The 18,521-nt window shown below is 35.5% G+C and overlaps 1 protein-coding gene across 6 annotated transcripts in view; it reads right to left on the bottom strand.

The window, feature by feature from the left end:
* The window catches only part of CBLB (Cbl proto-oncogene B), a 213,841-nt gene that overhangs the window by 110,344 nt on the left and 84,976 nt on the right, over positions 1–18,521 (bottom strand). For all 6 annotated transcript variants that reach the window (XM_015129774.3, XM_077993983.1, XM_015129772.3 and 3 more), the window contains exon 4: positions 11,575–11,721. In XM_015129774.3, coding sequence (XP_014985260.1) covers positions 11,575–11,721 — 147 coding nt within the window. The remainder of the gene's footprint in view (positions 1–11,574; positions 11,722–18,521) is intronic.

Raw genomic sequence — 18,521 nt, 5'->3', positions numbered from 1 at the left:
TAACCTTACTGCTGATATGGAGACAGTTTTGGTGGTTTGGTTAGATCAAACTAGCCACAACATTCTGTTAGGCCAAAGCCTAATCCAAAACAAGGCCCCAACTCTCTTCAATTATATGAAGGGTAAGAGAATTAAGGAAGCTTCAGAAGTAAAGTCTGAAACTAGCAGAAACTAGTTTATTGAGTTTAAGAAAAGAAGCTCTCTCTAACATAAAAGTGCAAGGTGAAGCACCAAGTGCTGATGTAGAAGCTACAACAAGTTATACAGAAGATCTAGCTAAGACCATTGATGAATGTGGTATACAAAACAACAGATAATTAATGTAGATGAAACAGCCTTAAGAAGAAAGAAAATGCTGTCTAGAAAATGCTAGAGCTAGAGAGAAGTCAATACCTAGCTTCAAAGCTACGTGATGGGTTCAATCATACCCCAAACCTCAGCATCACGCAAAATGCAATAACTTGCCTATGTACCCCCTAAATAACCTCCAAAATAAAGGTTGAAAAAGAAAAAAACAAAAGCCTCTGATAGTTGCTCACCCTTTCTACCATGTGCAGATATTGCAAAAAGATGTTTGGTCATCCATAAATTAGGAAGTGGGTCCTTACCAGACACTTTGTCAGCACCTTGATCTTGGACTTCCTAGCCTTCAGAACTATGAGAAATAAATTTCTTTTATTTAAAATAAAAAAATAAAAATAAAAAAAAGCTTCAAAGGACAGTTTCATTCACTAATCTAAAAATCCTAGGTCCTTTAAGAATTATGGTAAACCTACTCTTTCTGTGCTCTACAAATGGAACAAAAACCTGGATTACTGAATATTTTAAGCCTACTGTTGAGATATGCTGTGTAGAGGAAACAATTCCTTTCAAAATAGCACTGTTCATTGGCAATGCCCCTAATCATCCAAAAGATTTGATGGAGATGTACAAGGAGGTTAATGTTGTTTTCATGTCTTCTAACACAGTACTCATTCTGCAGCCCATGAATAAAGGAGCCATTTTGACTTTCAAGTCTTACTATTTAAGAAATACATTTCCTACGGCTATAGCTGTCATATATTGTGATAGATCTGGACAAAGAAAATTGAAAACCTCATGGAAAGAATTTACCTTTTTAATGTCATTAAGAACACTTATGATTCAAGGGAGGTCAAAATATCAACATTAACAGGAGTTTGGAAACAGTGAATTCCAAATCTCATGGATGACTTTGAGGATTTCAAGACTTCAGTGTAAGAAGTAACTGTAGATGTAGAATTTGCTAGAGAACTAGAATTAGAAGTAGAGCCTAAATATGTGGCTAAATTGATTGAAATCATAAAATTTCAACAGACAAAAAGTTGCTTCTTATAAAGAAGCAAAACAAGTGCTTTGTTAAATGTAATTTACTCCAGGTGAAGATGCTGTGAACAGTGCTGGTATTACAATAAAGGATTTAGAAAATTGCATATACTTGGTTGATAAAGCAGTGGCAGGGTTTGAGAGGATTGACTCCAATTTTGAATGAAACTCTATTGTGACTAAAATATTATCAAACAGCATTGCATGTTATAGATAAATATTTCATGAAAGGAAGAATCAATTGATGTAGTAAACTTCACTGCTGCCTAATTGTAAGAAATTGCCACAGTCACCTTAACTTTCAGCAGCCACCACCCTGATCAGTCAATAGCCATGAACATCGAGGCACAACTCTCCAGCAGGTAAAAGATTACACCTCACTGAAGGCTCAGCTGCTTGTTAGCATTTTTTAGCAATATTTTTTAGTTAAGGTACATACATTTTTTTTAGACATAATGCTATTGCACACCTAACAGACTGCAGTATAGTATAAATACAACTTCTATATTCACTAGGAGGCCAAAAATAATCTATATGACTTGCTTTATTGCAATATGCACTTCATTGTGATGTACACTTTATTGCAGTGGTCTCAAACTAAACCCACAATATCTCTGAGGTATGCGTGTACTAGTAAATTAATTTATTATTTGTGACATTCTTTATGTGATTTTCTAATTGTACAGAGCTGATTTTAAGTATTTATCTTCTTTTTATATCCTGTCTTCCCCAAATTGAATATTGCTTATAGGTAGAAAATTATAATTGGCATCTTAGTTTTTTTGTATCTTGTTACAATGAATTGAACAAAATAGGCCTCCAATAAATATGTAAGTTTTTATTTTCCTTATTGACATAAAGATACCTGAATTTTTTTTTTTAACAGGCAACAAAGGGAGGTGGCTAACTAGTAGAAATATTAACTAGTGATTCTTTGAATCCTACTTTAGTTCTTTTTTCTTTCTCTTTCTGCTAGAAGTTTTCATTGTAAAAACTCTTAATTTCTCCTGTATATCCCCTCTTTTAATTTAATATAATTAAGTTGTGTTTTCTTTACCTAGAGGGAAAACTGATCTAGTTAATATGCTAGAAGAACATATATCTCACTAGCTGGAAAGGTAAAGAAAGTATTTTCCTTTGTTTCTTAGTAAAAGTGAAAGGAACATACAGGAAACCAAAGAAGGTCCTTATCGCTTTTGCAGGAAATCAATCGTAGAGGCAATAAATTGAGCTATAAATAGATCATTTTCCCCCCCATGATAACCAAGACAGTTTCTTATCTTCAATTCTACTTTTATCTTGGGATACATATAAAATAATTTTTTTAATTTTTCTTTTTTTTTGCTTTTAGATTGCTAGGGAGTATGAAACTGCCATCATACAAAGTCAAATGTAAATTATATTATTTAGAGAATTAATTAATTAATATACTGGTAGTATCTGGAGCACTATTAAAGGTTTAAATTGGTTAATTATTCCACAAAATAGAATGTTTATTATATGCCAGACACAGTTTTATGTGCCTTAGAGATAAGGTTTAGCTACTTTAAGTCTTCATAACAAACACAGACGGTAGCTATTATTAGTATCATTCACATTTTATAAAGGAGGAAAAAGATGCATAGAAAAACCAACTAGATTCCCCAAAGGCACATAGTGAGTAAATGTTGCAGTCAGAACCTGTCCAGGGACAGATGATCTGGCTCCAGAGTATGCATGCCTAACCCTAAGTATGCTGTCTCCCAGTCAATCAAGCAAGTAGGCTCCACCTCACACAAACACATGCTCATGCACATTCCTCTACTTCTCAACTCATCTGAATTAAATGTGCAATGGTTCCTGAAAGCCTATATATCAAACATTGTGCTGAGCTACTTTAGAAATACAAAGATGAATAAATAAGCTTGATTTCATGGAGCATATAGTCTAGGGGGAAGTATGACAACTAGACAAATAATTGTAATAAAACCATAAAAATAGTAAATGCAGAAGATAAGTCAGAGATTAGAGAAGTTTAAGAAGAGATCTAGTAATAACACTAATGGGAAAAATCATGAGCAAGATTATCTTTGAGGGATTAGTAAGAATTTTTTATGCCAGGGATTATAAAAATCTTCAAGTAGAAGGAGCAATATGAGCAAAGACATAGAAACCTATCATTGCTGATGTGTCAGGAAAGAGCCAAATAAGCCAATTTAACTGAAGAACAGACGTAAGTAAAGGAAGAGAGAGCTTAAATGGCAGAAAAGTTGCATCTTATATTCATACATTCAACTAACAACTACTGAATGTCTATAATGTATACAGTACATAAAAGACTCATTCAACAACCATTTAGAGAGTAGCTTAAAGATTACATTGAAAATGAGGCTAGCATATGTGAAAGCACTGAATACAAAATCTGACATGGAACAACCTAATAAACGTGTCTGTTTTCACCAACTTTTGCATAGAAAGTCATTGAAGACTCTTGCAATCAAGCAAGAAAGACCTACATAGTAAACATATTTTAAAATATAAATGTGTCTAAAATACAACAGCAACCAAAGTATACAGTAATTAACATAGATCACATGGAAGGGTGTAAATGAACAAGAAAAACTCAGAAAAGTGGACTTCTGAACTGAACTTAAAGAAAGGTGTCAAAATTCTAGGACAGAAGATAAAGAAGAGGGAAGAGAGGCATCTAAGGAATAGTAATGTAGGAACTGATTATTTAAAAAGAGATCAATTTGTATATAATGAAGGCACTGCAGATTGAAAGTAGAGGATAGACATTGTCCATCCATGCAGTTATTCACGTAGTCTGTTAACAATTATTATTGCTGCTGGGCACGGTGGCTCATGCCTGTAATCCCAGAACTTTGGGAGACCGAGGCAGGCGGATCACCTGAGGTTGTGAGTTCGAGACCAATCTGGCCAACATGAAGAAACCCCGCCTCTACTAAAAATACAAAAAAAAAAATTGCTGGGCGTGGTGGCGCATGCCTGTAATCCCAGCTACTCGGGAGGCTGAGGCGGGAGAATTGCTTGAACCTGGGAGGTGGAGGTTCCTGTGAGCCAAGATGGCGCTATTGCACTCCAGCCTGGGCAAGAAGAGTGAGACTCCGCCTCAAAAACAAAACAAAACAAAGCAAAACAAAACAAAACAAAAAAATTATTGCCTAAACATTCCAGGAAATGTGTCAGGCTCAAAAACACAAAAATAAGTAAGATGCCGTCTCTGCCTCCAAAGAAACTTTCTAGTCTATTGGAAACCTCTCAATTGAGAAATGGGGGCATGTCAGCAGTTCACTGTAATCTGTTATGACAGATGTGAGCTCAGGTACCTGGCAGCACAGAGTAGGGATATCCATTAGGGTACTAAAGTAAAGCTTCCAAAGTGGCAACACTGGTTAGGGCATGGGTGACTGCCTATCCAAGCAGTGAATGCAACATAAGAAACCAAAGACAATGAGGAGTAAAAAATGAGACATACATCAGGAAATACGAATAGTATTGAGTCGTTTGTTTCTTTGCAGATGAGTTAAGTATACAAAAATCATAAGCAGAAAAAAAGAAGCCAGAAAAAAAAGTTTATAAAGCTTGTGATGTTAATGTAATTTTAGACTTTAACCTAGAATTAATATTCATGGAAACACTTCAAGCAAAAGACTGGAATGATTAGCTCTGCTTTTTAGAGAGCTCACTGGTCCCCTAAGAACAATTGGGTAGGTTGTTATTGGAGATAGGGAGACCAATCAGAAGGTTGTTGGGGTAATGCAGAGTATGAATTTAAATTTGAAGAAGAGAATTTTAAGTATGAAGAGGACAGGATACATAAGAAGATTCAAAAGTTAGTATCTATGTTTCTAATTGAATTATAATTTGTTTGGAAATTTATGTCTATATCTTCTCAATGTTGGTTTTTTTTTTTTTTCAAGATGGCAGACTGGAGGCAGTGTTAGCACTCCTCTTCCACTTGGAAGGACAGAATAATGTGCAGAGATTCACACTGTGAATTTATTTTCAAAGAACCAACGCAGGAAATAAAGAAAACAGAATCTACAGACCCTGTGAAAGAATTGGTAGGCTACAGCCTACTACATGAGACAGGTGAAAAACTCTAAGTCCTCAGAGTGCGAGAGGGAGAGAGCCTGCCTCCGAGTACACATCCCCACTGGGGAATCTGAAAATCCAGGCCATTGGAGAAGCCCTTTACCCCTCCAACAGCTGGAACAGACTTAGGGAAATAAAAAAGCAAGAGCAGCAGCAGGAAGAGCTATGTAGGTATTCCCAGTCTCCAGCATGAACCCAGGGAAGCTATTCCTGACTATATCTCACAGGGACCCTCTGGAAGTCAGCCAATGACCTCAGGGAAAGGACACAGGATAAAAGAACCTCCCAACTGAATTTTGTAATATAATCTCGAGTGGAACAAATTCCCTTGAACAGAATGGGACGGGAGGAGTTGCAGCAAGCGGGAAGTGTGCTACAGACAGGAGAGTAGGAGCTGGGTGCCTGGCCTTGTAGGCAGACAAAGAGGTGCATGGGTTTTTGAAAGCCACGGCAGCTTTCTATGTGGAGAAGCTTATGACCTGGGGCAGGTCTGAGTTCTGTGTACAGGCTGCCTGGATCTAAACCAAACATTGTTAGCAGAGCACTGTGGGAGTGAGATCAGCCTTGCCAACTGCAGGAGAGCTGGGTAAGGTTTACTGCCACCCACTAACAATAACAAGCAGTGAGACTGAATCAGTAATTTTAAAAATGCAAACAAAGAAAGTCCAGGACAAGACAGATTCACAGCTGAATTCTACCAGACATTCAACGACGAATTGGTACTAATCCTACTGAAACTATTCCAAAAGACAGAGAAAGAGGGAATCCTCCCTAAATCATTCTATGAAGCCACTATCATGCTAATATCAAAACCAGGAAAAGACATAACAACAGCAACAAACTACAGAGCAGTATCTCTGATGAAAATAGATGCAAAAATCCTCAACAAAACACTAGCTAACTAATCCAACAGCACAACAAAAAAGTAATACATCACAATCAAGTGGGTTTCAGAGATATAAGGACAGTTTAACATACGCAAGTTAATAAATGTGACACATCACATAAATGGAATTTTTAAAAGTATATATAATCATCTCAATAGACCCAGAAAAAGCATTTGATAATATACAGCACCCCTTTGTAATCCCTCAACAAAATACGTATAGAAGAGATTTACCCAAAAGTAATAAAAGCCATATATGGCAAACCTATAGCTAACATCACACTGAAAGGCAAAAAGTTGAGAGCATTCCCCCTGAGAACTGGAACCAGACAAAGATCCCCACCTTCACCACTTCTACTCAACACAGTACTGGAAGTCATAGCCAGAGCAATCTGATTTTAAAAAAAAGAAAGAAGCAGCACACAAATTGTAAAAGAAGAAGTCAAACTGTCATTGTTCACTGATTATGTGATCATATACCTAGAAAAGCCTAAAGATTCATCCAAAAAGCTCCCAGATCTTATAAATGAATTCAGTAAAGTCTCAGGACACAAAATCAATGTACACAAATCAGTAGCACTCTATACACCAACATAACCAAGCTGAGAAACCAAGAACTCAATCCTCTTTACAATAGCTGAAAAAATAAAATAAAATACTTAGGAATATATTTAAAGAAGGAGGTGAAAGATCTCTCAAAGGAAAACTACAAAACACTGAAACACAGAAATTATAGATGATACAACCAATGTAAACACATCCCCTGCTCATGGATGGGAAGAATAAAATGACCACACTGCTCAAAGCAATGTACAGACTCACTATAATTCCCATCAAAATACCATCAACATTCTTCACAGAACTAGAAAAAACAATCTTAAGGTTTGTATGGAACCAAAAAGAGACCATATCACCAAAGCAATACTAAGCAAAGAACAAATCTGGCGGCATCACACTATCTGATCTCAAATTACAACACAAGGCTATAGTTACCAAAGCAGCATGGTACTGGTATAATGAGAGGCACATAGACCAATAGAACAGAATAGAGAACCCAGAAGTAAAGCCAAATACTTACAGCTAACTGATCTTCGACAAAGCATACAAAAACATAAATCTGGAAAAGGATACCCTATTCAATAAATTGTGCTGGAAAAACTGGCAAGCCACATGTAGAAGAATGAAACTGGATCCCCATCTCTCACCTTATTAAAAAATCAACTCAAGATGGATCAAAGACTTACATCTAAGACCTGAAACCATGAAAATCCTACAAAATAACATCAAAGAAACTCTTCTGGACATTAGCTTAGGCAGAGAATTCATGGCAAATGCATAAAAATACAAATAAATAAATGAGATCTAATTAAACTAAAAAGCTTTTGCACAGCAAAAGAAATAATCAGGAGAGTAAACAGACAACTCACACAGTGGGAGAACATACTTGCAAACTATGCATCTGACAATGGACTAGAATCTAGAATCTACAAGGACCTCAAGCAAATCAGCAAGAAGAAAACAATCCCATCAAAAAGTGGGCAAAGGACATGAGCACACATTTCTCAAAAGACATATACAAACAGCCAACAAACATATGAAAAAATGCTCAACATATCACTAATCATTGGGAAAATGCAAATGAAAACCACAGTGAGAAACCACCTTACTCATGCAAGAATGACCATAATTAAAAACAATAGATGTTGTTAAACATCTTTAAAAACAACGGATGTTGACGTGGATGTTGTGAAAAGGGAACACTTTTACATTGCTGGTGGGAGTGTAAATTAGTAACAACCACTATGGAAAACAGTATGGAGACTCTTTAAAGAACTAAAAGCAGAACTGCCATTCAATCCAGCAATCCACTGCCAGATATCTGGTCAAAGGAAAAGAAGTCATTTATGAAAAAGACACATGCACATGCTTGTTTATAGCAGCAGAATTTGCAACTACAATGATATGGAACCAACCTAAGTTCACACAGACCAACAGGTGGATAAAGAAAATATGGTATATTTACACCATAGACTATTACTCAGCCATAAAAAGGAATGAAATAATGACTTTTGCAGCAACTTGGATGGAGCTAGAAACCATTATTCTAAGTGAAGTAACTCAGAAATGGAAAACCAAATATCAAATGTTCTCACTTACAAGTAGGAGCTAAGTTATGAGCACACAAAGGCATAAGAATGATATCATGGACTTTGGGGTTGTGGTGGGGAAGGGTGAGAGAGGGGTAAGGGATAAAAGACTACATATTAGGTAGTGTGCACTGCTCAGGTGACCCGTGCACTAAAATCTTATAAATCATCACTTTAATCAATCACTTTTCTCAATGTCAAAAAGTACTTAAATAAATAGCTCATGAGCTGCTACCTGACTTGCTGAGAAAAATGACTGCTACCCAGAGTCTAATCACATTAATGTGCTTCTTTTTTTAACAGGCAGTAATGTATTTTCCAAGCTTCATGCTTAAAGTTTCTAGATTATAAGCTATTATTCCAGAGTGTGAAGATTCAGTTTAGTATTGGTCTCATTTTGCTGAACATAGACAGACACATTTATTCAATAATGTCACTTTTCTTTTCCTACAGATTTCTATCTCTTGGTCAACAGACTACGAAAGGAAAAGCATAACTGTGTTGTTAAAATATTATATTCATTTGCATAAAAATTGACCATAAACAGAATTTCCCCAAAAATTTGCCATGATACATGTTGTGTTACTGTTCCCCTTGGGCCACAAGGCAGGCAGTGCCTCTTGGCTGCTGGGCTTGGGCCCTGAACAGAGAAGGTAGCACAACCATGTCTTCAAGAACAACAGTGCTATAGTTTGAATGCCCCTTCCAAAACTCATGTTAAATTTTAATTGCCATTGTGACTGAATTAAGAAGTAGAACCTTTAAGAGATGGCGCTGCCCTCATGAATGGATTAATGGTTCTGTTTTACGAGAGAATGCTGTTTTCAAGTTTAAAGGCACTGGTTAGGCTAAATGAAAGCATTCTCACATGGCCTCCATGAATCTCACATGGCCTCAATGAACAGTGAGATAAATGACATGCATGCTCCCACAGGAGAACTAAGTTTTGGGAAAATATAAACAATACTAGAGCATAATGAAAAAAAAAAATCAACCTTTTGAAAGGATGCACATTATTCATGCATATGTCCATTCATTCAATAAAATATTATGGAACCACAAGGTAAAAACCTAGGAAGAATAAAAAAATACTTTCTCCAATTATCTAATAAAGGAATCGCTAATTTGGATGACTATGGTAATGCATATATGTTCCAAAAGGAGCACGAAATTTGGCAGTTATTCACAAATTAAAAGTGTTAAAAAAATTAAGCAGCTTTCTCAATTCAGTAAAAACAGTGGATAAAGATGAAAAGACTTGGGAGGTAGGGAAAGTAACTAATCACTATTTCAAGAATCCCTCATTTGATGTAGTAGTGATTTCACTCATGTAGCAGTTGAAGAGAAATTTCAGCCCCTTGATGTCTGTGGTTATAAATAAAGGGAAATAAAGTTGTCTCAAATGCATAATTTTCTGTGGCTTGAAGTGCCAGCAAAGTAAACTCCTCTCTTAATAAAACCCATGAGCAATCTTTCCATTTTTTATTGACCTTATGACAAGTAAACAATTTTATAACTCACCAGAAGTTTCAGTTTTCAAAAAGAAATACCACAATCAATTTGTCCTATATATTTTCTTAAAACTTTAAAAAAGAAAGTTTAGTTTGAAGGTTACCGACTGTTTGAACTAAGCTTACAATGTTAATACATGAACTGCAACTACAGGAAACCCTCTCAGTTCCTACATCCCGAACCTGGCAGGACTGTTCTACTTTCTACAATTAATATTTAATTAGTATAGTCTTAGCTGTCTGTATTATTCTAATTCAGATAAGGATAAACTTTTTTCTAAAATTCTTCATTTCTGAATGAATATAGGAACATTATAAATAACTAGATTGCTACAACACAGAATTTCCATGATATTGGCAACAATGGTATTTTATCCTTTAGTGCCTAAAAGTAACTCTGAATACATTTTAGTATAATGTGGGAAATAGGCTTTAATATTTTGGCTGCCAAAAAAAGTATGTGCTTAATTAAATGTACATTACTCTATGTAGGTATATTCCAATCTTGATGACGACTATAGTAAACACAATACTTTGTAAGAAGAAAACAAAACAAAACAAAACAAAAACAAAAACAAAGGAAAACCAATATTGTAGTTCCCATATCAAAGTACTGTAAAAAAAGTGTTTATTAACAATTTTTATGTCTAATTTCATCAGTTAAAGGACAAATACAGACCTTTGATACAAGATTAAAACAATAATCTATGTAAGCAATCACACTTCCTCCTTACTACTCAGCCAGGGCTTTGCCTACATTCTAAGACATTCTGAGGATGTGCTCTCATTAAAGGTAATTCTTAAAAAGTTACTGGGGAAACCACTTGCCTCCTGATGCTCATTCTTGATCATTTTACTGAGAAATTGGTGACAAGAGTTTCGCAACTTGTATATAAATTATGCTGACTTTAGACATTCAATTCCATTATTTACCAAACTCACCAGAATCTGTCTCTGTAGGGCATACCTAACAGAAAACATCTTTAGCTACTTTGCAACAGGCTACATCTTTGTGATAATGTTATCCTCATATCTTATTCACATATATATAATCTCTATGCAGTAAAACAAAGAAAGGCTGGATCAGGGTGCCAGGGCCTTCTCTCACCTCGATTTCAGATCTTAACCAAGCTTAGCATACCATCTCCTCCAGGAAGCAGTCCCTGATCACTGATCCCAAAGCAACTATTCCCCTCTGAATTGTCAGAGCAATTTACTTACACGATTTTTTAAAGTATCTATTCCCTTCTACCTTTTATTTTGTGTATTAAGCATATATTAAATTATAAGAAGTTATCAGCTTCTCATGTATAAAGACTCTTACATACTTCTGCTTCTCAGAACAAACTCAATGAATGCTCATGTAATAAATAACAGTGTATATTTACTTAGTCATTAAAAAACTACTGTATTATTGAGGTATACCTTTGGTGGCTACAAAAATTACCAATCAATCAAAATGCTTATCAAAAATAATAAAATACATTCACAAAACACTCAAGTAAAATATATACCATATCCAACTGGAGGGAGGATACAGTAACCCTTGCAAGATAGATCCGCAGCTATAAAAATGATTTTTACTTACTTGTCTCCAAAAAACTTTCTCCAGAATTCAGCAGCATCTGCTTTTGTGATACGAAAGTTATCTCCCTGGAATTGACCATTGGGAAAGATTGCTTTGATTTCTGCCAGCATGTGACTGAAGATAAGGGACAGTTTTGTGAGATTTCGTCTGTAGGCACAAGGGAAAAAAATGAAGATAAGAAATAAATACCTATATGCATACAAATTTTATGGGAATATATATTAAGACAAATGTTATGCATGTATCAACGTACGTCTTGATGGTTGATCATGAAAACCTCAACTGAATGCTGCCCTTAAAAACAATGTTTATGAAAACATTGAAAATTTTAATTCCTAACAAAGCTGTCAATTTGTCATCCATGTATTCATTTAACATAAACACAAATAAGATAAATTCCATAATTTCACTGAGCTCACAGATTAATGGAAGAGATTGACACTTAAAAAATAATAATCAAATATAAATGGTAAACATAAAAGAGAGAGTGACTATTTCTACCTGGGGGATTAAGGAAAGATTTGCTATCAGAGGAGAATCTAGGAAGAAAACTCATTGTTTGACAGATAAAAGACCTGGAGTGGAGAGAAAGGGAGGATGGAGAGGGAAGTAAAAGGTATTTCAGGCGGTAGAAATAGCATGTACAAAAGTTTAATACATAAGTATAAAATGAAAATGTATTTGTATTATATCATTTTTGGCATGGTTAAAGCAGAGCAGAGGGTAACTGGAGAAAATAACATGAGACAGAGTAAGAAACTTTGGTTGGGATATGACATAAAGAGGCATCTGAATCAATGCACAGTTTTTGTTAAACATACTTGCCACTCCTACCGAAATATCAGATTTTCTGAGGATGGGTTCTAGATATGTGCATATTTTAGAAGCCCCCTGGGCAATTCTAACGTGCTTTCCTCATTAAGAGGTACTACTATAAGAAATGGAGAGTCAGGCCAGGGGTGGTGGCTCACCCCTGTAATCCTACCACTTTGGGAGGCTGAGGCGGCCAAATGGCTAGAGCCCAGAGTTTGAGACCAGCCTGGGCAACATGGCAGACCTCATCTCTACAAAAAATTGGCGGGGTGTGGGAGCACATGCCTATAGCCCCAGTTATCAGGGAGGCTGATGTGATCTCTTGAGCTGGGAGGTAGAGGTTGCAGTGAGACATGATCACGTCCCTCCACTCCAGCATGGGTAATAAGAGTGAGACAATGTCTCAAAAACAAAAAATTAGAGAGAAAAGAAATAAATCGAGAGTCAAATGGATTAACAGATCCAGAATTTTGAAGACTTGATGAAGTCTGTTTTAGAAGGAAAAAACTGTGGTAGTATGACAAAATGGTTTAGAACGGAGATACAGGTGTCACCTCTATTCTAATTTCCATATTAAGTTCCGGAGATTCTGGCAAGATTTAAACCAGGCTTCATACTACAAAATAGTACTATCAATCACCTGTAATCCTTGCTAACATTTCTTAAATTTTCAATATTACGTTGACTGGCATAAAACTACTAGTGCTAGATAGGTAAGAAGCAATTAAAACACAAAATACTAAATAACTTCCCAGTTTTAAACAAAGCGTATTTCTTTATATCCCCTTTTGCTCAGAATGACCAGAAATCAATAGGTACATTCTGCATATGTTTTCATTTTGAAGCTTCAGCTATTATGCATGTGTATGTGCGCCTGTATATATGGGGGGGGGGGAGAGAGAGAGAGAGTGTGTGTGTGTGTTGGGAGGTGAATGGAGGCAAGTGTATTAGTACTCAATAAAAATATAGCGGAAAATTAATATAGAGAAAGTCATCGAATTTACAACATATAAAACCATATAATGTATCAACAGAACTTTGTCATTGAAAGTTATGTTTCTTTGCTCCATATTTACTAATGTATCTGTGTTTAATAACTGTCAAATAATAACAAAAACTCATGTTTGTTACCAAGGAGATCATGTAATATGTACCTGACCATAAAACCATTGGGTGACACTCTTTCTAAAACATTTACAAAGGAGACACATCACTTCCTGTATAAGATTACGAATATAGAATAAAGATACTCATGATCAAAAGTGGGAAAAGTAGTAATAAGAATGCAGTAAGATATTCTATAAAGTCAATAAATTCATCTTCCCTAAAAAACTAAAAAAAAAAAAAAAAAAAAAATCACCTATTTCCATAACTTATATTATCTATGAAAAGCTTTTTGATGAAAAGTGGGGGGGGGGGGAGCATAACATAGGCTTTATTTTAATGCTTGACCTGTGCCCATAAACCATCTGCAAAATTATAATATACACAAATGTTTTATCATTTTATTAGATTTAGCCACTTTTGCACAACTCAACCTAATCCAAGTGTAAAACTTTTGTTAATTAGTTGAATCTTTGATATCAATATGATTTTGTCATTTATGTTAACATGTCATCAATTTAGATGATGGTAGATATAAGATATTCAGTTTTAAAAAATAAAAAGTAAACTGTTTTACTATATCGAAGGAAAGACTTGTGGCTAATATAAACTACAACCAACTTCCCAACTTCTAAGATTTGAGTTTAAGAAAAGTATAAAATCACCTTAGGAAATCTGCAATGAATTTATTTCTATAATTGGGCTAAAGATTTAATTTTACCGAACTTCCAATTGATACATACAAAAGAAAAAGGAAAAATCAAGATGACTATAATTAGGGTAAACCAACTGTTCTTTATTTTCTGAATTGGCTGCACTCCATTCCCTTGATTCTTTGTCCTTTAATCATATCCGATTTTTTTTTTTTAATTTTTACTTGTTAGATCTAAAGTCTGAAACACCATGCCAGTGATTACCCATTCTGGGTATCTGATCCACTGGCTATGTAGACCCTGAACTTTAAAAGAAACATAGTAACATTTTTTATAGTCTAGAAGCTCTAATAATCACTAGTATCTATATAAATACTCACTGATTGATTATAAAATGTGTATATACTTCTATTTGCTGGCTTCTGTAAATGGATCACCACAATTTTATTTGGCGTTTTGCACAAAATAAGGCAATGAAAAAATACATTTTGCCTTTAGTCTTGAAAGAAACTCAAGCTCATATTGTTAAAAATATTTGAATATATATATGCATATATACATACACATTCCAGAATATATATATTTACTTTATACTTATACACTCACACACACTCCATATATATGTAAATAATCATCTTAGAAATCTACTATTTAACATATTTATAGAGGTTGCAATCTACAGCAAGGTATGAAAAGAACTGACAAACTTATTCTGTTGGAGCTTAAAAGGAAAAAAAAAAAAAGAACCAAAAACTAATTCCGGTATCTAATGTCATTTAAATTTGTTATCATAGCAAATACATTTTCTTTTTTATATGATACTGTGACTTATTTTTGTTTACAATGTTTTGCTATGTAGTATGTGCTTTCTTTATTCCCCCATCCCACTCTGCATCCTTTGATATCCACTTTTTTTTTCAAAGCGGATTTTTGCTCTTGTTGCCCAGGATGGAGTGCAATGGCGTGATCTCAGCTCACCGCAACCTCTGCCTCCCGGGTTCAAGCGATCCTCCTGCCTCAGCCTCCCAAGTAGCTGGGATTATAGGCATGCAACACACCACACCATGCCCGTCTAATTTTGGATTTTTAGTAGACACCGGGTTTCACCATGCTGGTCAAGCTGGTCTCAAACTCCTGACCTCAGGTGATCTACCCGTCTCAGCCTCCTGAAGTGCTGGAATTACAGGTATGAGCCACTGTGCCCAGCCTGACACCCATTTAAAAAAAAAACTTTCAATTTTGAAAATAAAACAATCCAAGAATACAATCATCTCTAACCATCTAGACATAGAGAGAAGAAAAGAAACAATCACACATCTTTGTAAATGGAATTTTTTTCTATTATGCAATTTTTCCACACTTAGCCAATTTTCCCTAAGCCCATGGGATTTCCCATCATCATAAGACCTAAAATGATGACTGCCTAATAAAGGGTCTGATACTTAGTAAGAATATATTTCTGACACTAAAACAAAACAATCCCCAGACAACTAACTAAATACAAATCTGCCCAGAAAGAATACACTGAATAATCTTATAAAAGAAATTTTAATTTTAATAAATTTTAGATGGAATTTTTGATATCAGTTCTTTCACTTAAAAGAGAAGCTTCTTATTTCCACATATATTCCATTAACCATCACATTTATTCATTTGCTTTACATGGGATTTTGTTTACAATAAATAATTTTACAATAAGTTTTTTTTTTTTTTTTTTTTTTTTTTTTGAGACGGAGTCTTACTCTGTCACCCAGGCTAGAGTGCAGTGGTGAGTTCTTGGCTCACTGCCAGCTCTACCTCCCAGGGTCACGCCATTCTCCTGCTTCAGCCTCCCGAGTAGTTGGGACTACAGATGCCTGCCACCACGCCCGACTAATTTTTTGTATTTTTAGTAGAGACGGGGTTTCACCATGTTAGCCAGGATGGTCTCGATCTCCTGACCTCGTGATCTGCCCACCGAGGCCTCCCAAAGTGCTGGGATTACAGGCGTGAGCCACTGCGCCCGGCCAATAAAAGTTTTTTAAAATACTAAGTATTTTAAAATACCAAATAATCAAAAAGTAGTTGTCAACATTGGCCAAACTGCCAAAGATGTTAACATTAGAGGAGCCTTGAAGAAGAAAGAGGGACGGAGGAGTAAAAACCAAGGAAGGAGAAGAGCTACATTAAAAAGAGAGAAAGAGAGATGTGAAATGCATCCACAATGTCATCACCTAAGTAACAAGGTACCTCTTTCATCCTGGATTCTGTCGCCTATATCATATTTCTTTAAAATGGTATGAATCAATTTCTCCAAATGTCAAGTTACATTGTGGGGATTCAACTAGAATGTGGATTTGAACTACAGTGAATTAGCACGCTGACTCTATTGGAATGATGGAGCTTCACTGTTTATTAGCAAGTTTTAACAGTTTAACATTGCTATAGTCAACATAATAAGCACAAAGGAAGTATATAAATCGCTTGATGGAGGATGGCACAATGCTACCCTTAATGAATTTATCACATAGTGTGAAACAAAAAGTCATGAAGAGATCATCATAATACAATGTGGTAGGAGTAATCTGCTCTAATTATAGCCATCTTGACTTGAATTAAATTCATAAAACAAATAGAAAATATATCAAGATTTGATTAGTAGCCTCCACTAAATGCAGGAGACACACACAAAGAATGTAATCTAATTATATTGCATGTAGTCCTCGAGTTTTTTCTATTCCAGAAACAGCTGTGCTATAAATCAGAGGAGGAAATAAAAAGCTTTAAATGCTGAATTAGTGAAAACTTTAAATGACTATTTTCAGTGAGGTGCAAAGTCTGTGAGAATGTGCTGCTTTTGGTAGAAGAAATGGGAGATGACACTTTTACCCAAAATCTATTAATAATTCAATTCTCACATTTAAAAGCTAGAACATGCTCTTCTTAATTTTTACAAGGTGAAACAAACTCAACATAAAAAGAAAGGCAGGACATAAAGAATAAAAACAGAGGTGCTTAAAATGAAACTCATATCCAGCTAAAGAGCAATTTCCACTGTATTTCTGATGTACTGCCCTCCAAAATGGGTTCAGAGATTTACTCCACACTGTTTCTGACCTTAGGAATGTTGTGATTCCTAAGTGAGGAGACTAGGCTGATATAAGTGTTGCCTTTCATTTCTCTCTCATGGGAATAGATACTATTACTGAGATGGGTCCTGAGAGTCTTAAATAAAACTGGATCCTTACCCATTTCCCCTGCCCAAATGCTTTAAAGTTTTAAATGTATCTAAGGGGAGTACACAACAGACATTAAAAGTTCAATTACCAATAAAGACTGAGTCTACCCAAAGTCATAAGAGAAGTCAGCAGTGCACCCAGGAACAATCTAAACTGAAACACAGGCAGAAGGACAATTTTTCAACTTGCTCCATTTTACTTCTTGGATACTAAACTGATCACTTTAACAGAAATTTAGTAAACTAATTCCAAAAAACTACACTGAACCGGCAATTAAAGGAAGATCTTACGTTTCCTTTGTTAAACACCTCATCTACCACTAGCATGGCTAGGGAGGTTACACCCAAAATTCTGGCTGGGAGAGATAACTTTGAACATTCTTTGATCTCTCTGTAGTATTCTTTCTTTTTATTTATTTATTTTTTTTGATAGAGTCTCACTCTGACGCCCAGGCTGGAGTACAGTGGCACTATCTAGGATAACAGCAACCTCCACCCCATGGGTTCAAGCGATTCTCATGTCTCAGCCTTCAGAGGGTGTATGCCACCACACCTGGCTAATTTTTGTACTTTAGTAGAGATGGGGTTTCTCCATGTTGGCCAGGCTGGTTTGGAACTCCTGACCTCGAGTGATCCGCCCGCCTTGGCCTCCCAAAGCGCTGGGATTACAGGTGTGAGCCAACTGCGCCCAGCCTGTGGTATTCTTTTCAACATATTATCTACAAAGTTTTATCAACGGCAAGAAGCTGTCCCTCAAAATAAGGATGCTCTTCACAGGACAAATATATTTGCTTCTAAAATAAATAGATTTAAATGGACAATTTACAAATGCCTTACTTAAAACATGAAATAACATGCCAGCCTATCATGCTCAATGTAATGTCCTTTGAGAAGCTTCCAGAAAGATATTCAAAAAATATTCTGATTAATTTTTCTAGTATCTTACATATTGACGAGTTTGGTCCTTAAGTTTGTTAGTACTGGCTTAATATCCTCAGCCTGCTTAAAGATAAAGAAAATGTTACTTAACCTCTCTGTTTCCTCATTTCTAAAAATTTTGAATAAAAATACATAAGACATGTAGGTAAGATCCTGATGCATCTAATTTTTTGAAAATCTTCAATCAGTAAGTTATTTATTATTAATTCTACTTACCACTT

Source organism: Macaca mulatta, chromosome 2 (genome assembly GCF_049350105.2).
Source record: "Macaca mulatta isolate MMU2019108-1 chromosome 2, T2T-MMU8v2.0, whole genome shotgun sequence".
Classification (NCBI taxonomy): Eukaryota; Metazoa; Chordata; class Mammalia; order Primates; family Cercopithecidae; genus Macaca; species Macaca mulatta.
This window is presented reverse-complemented; position numbering and strand designations above follow the sequence as displayed.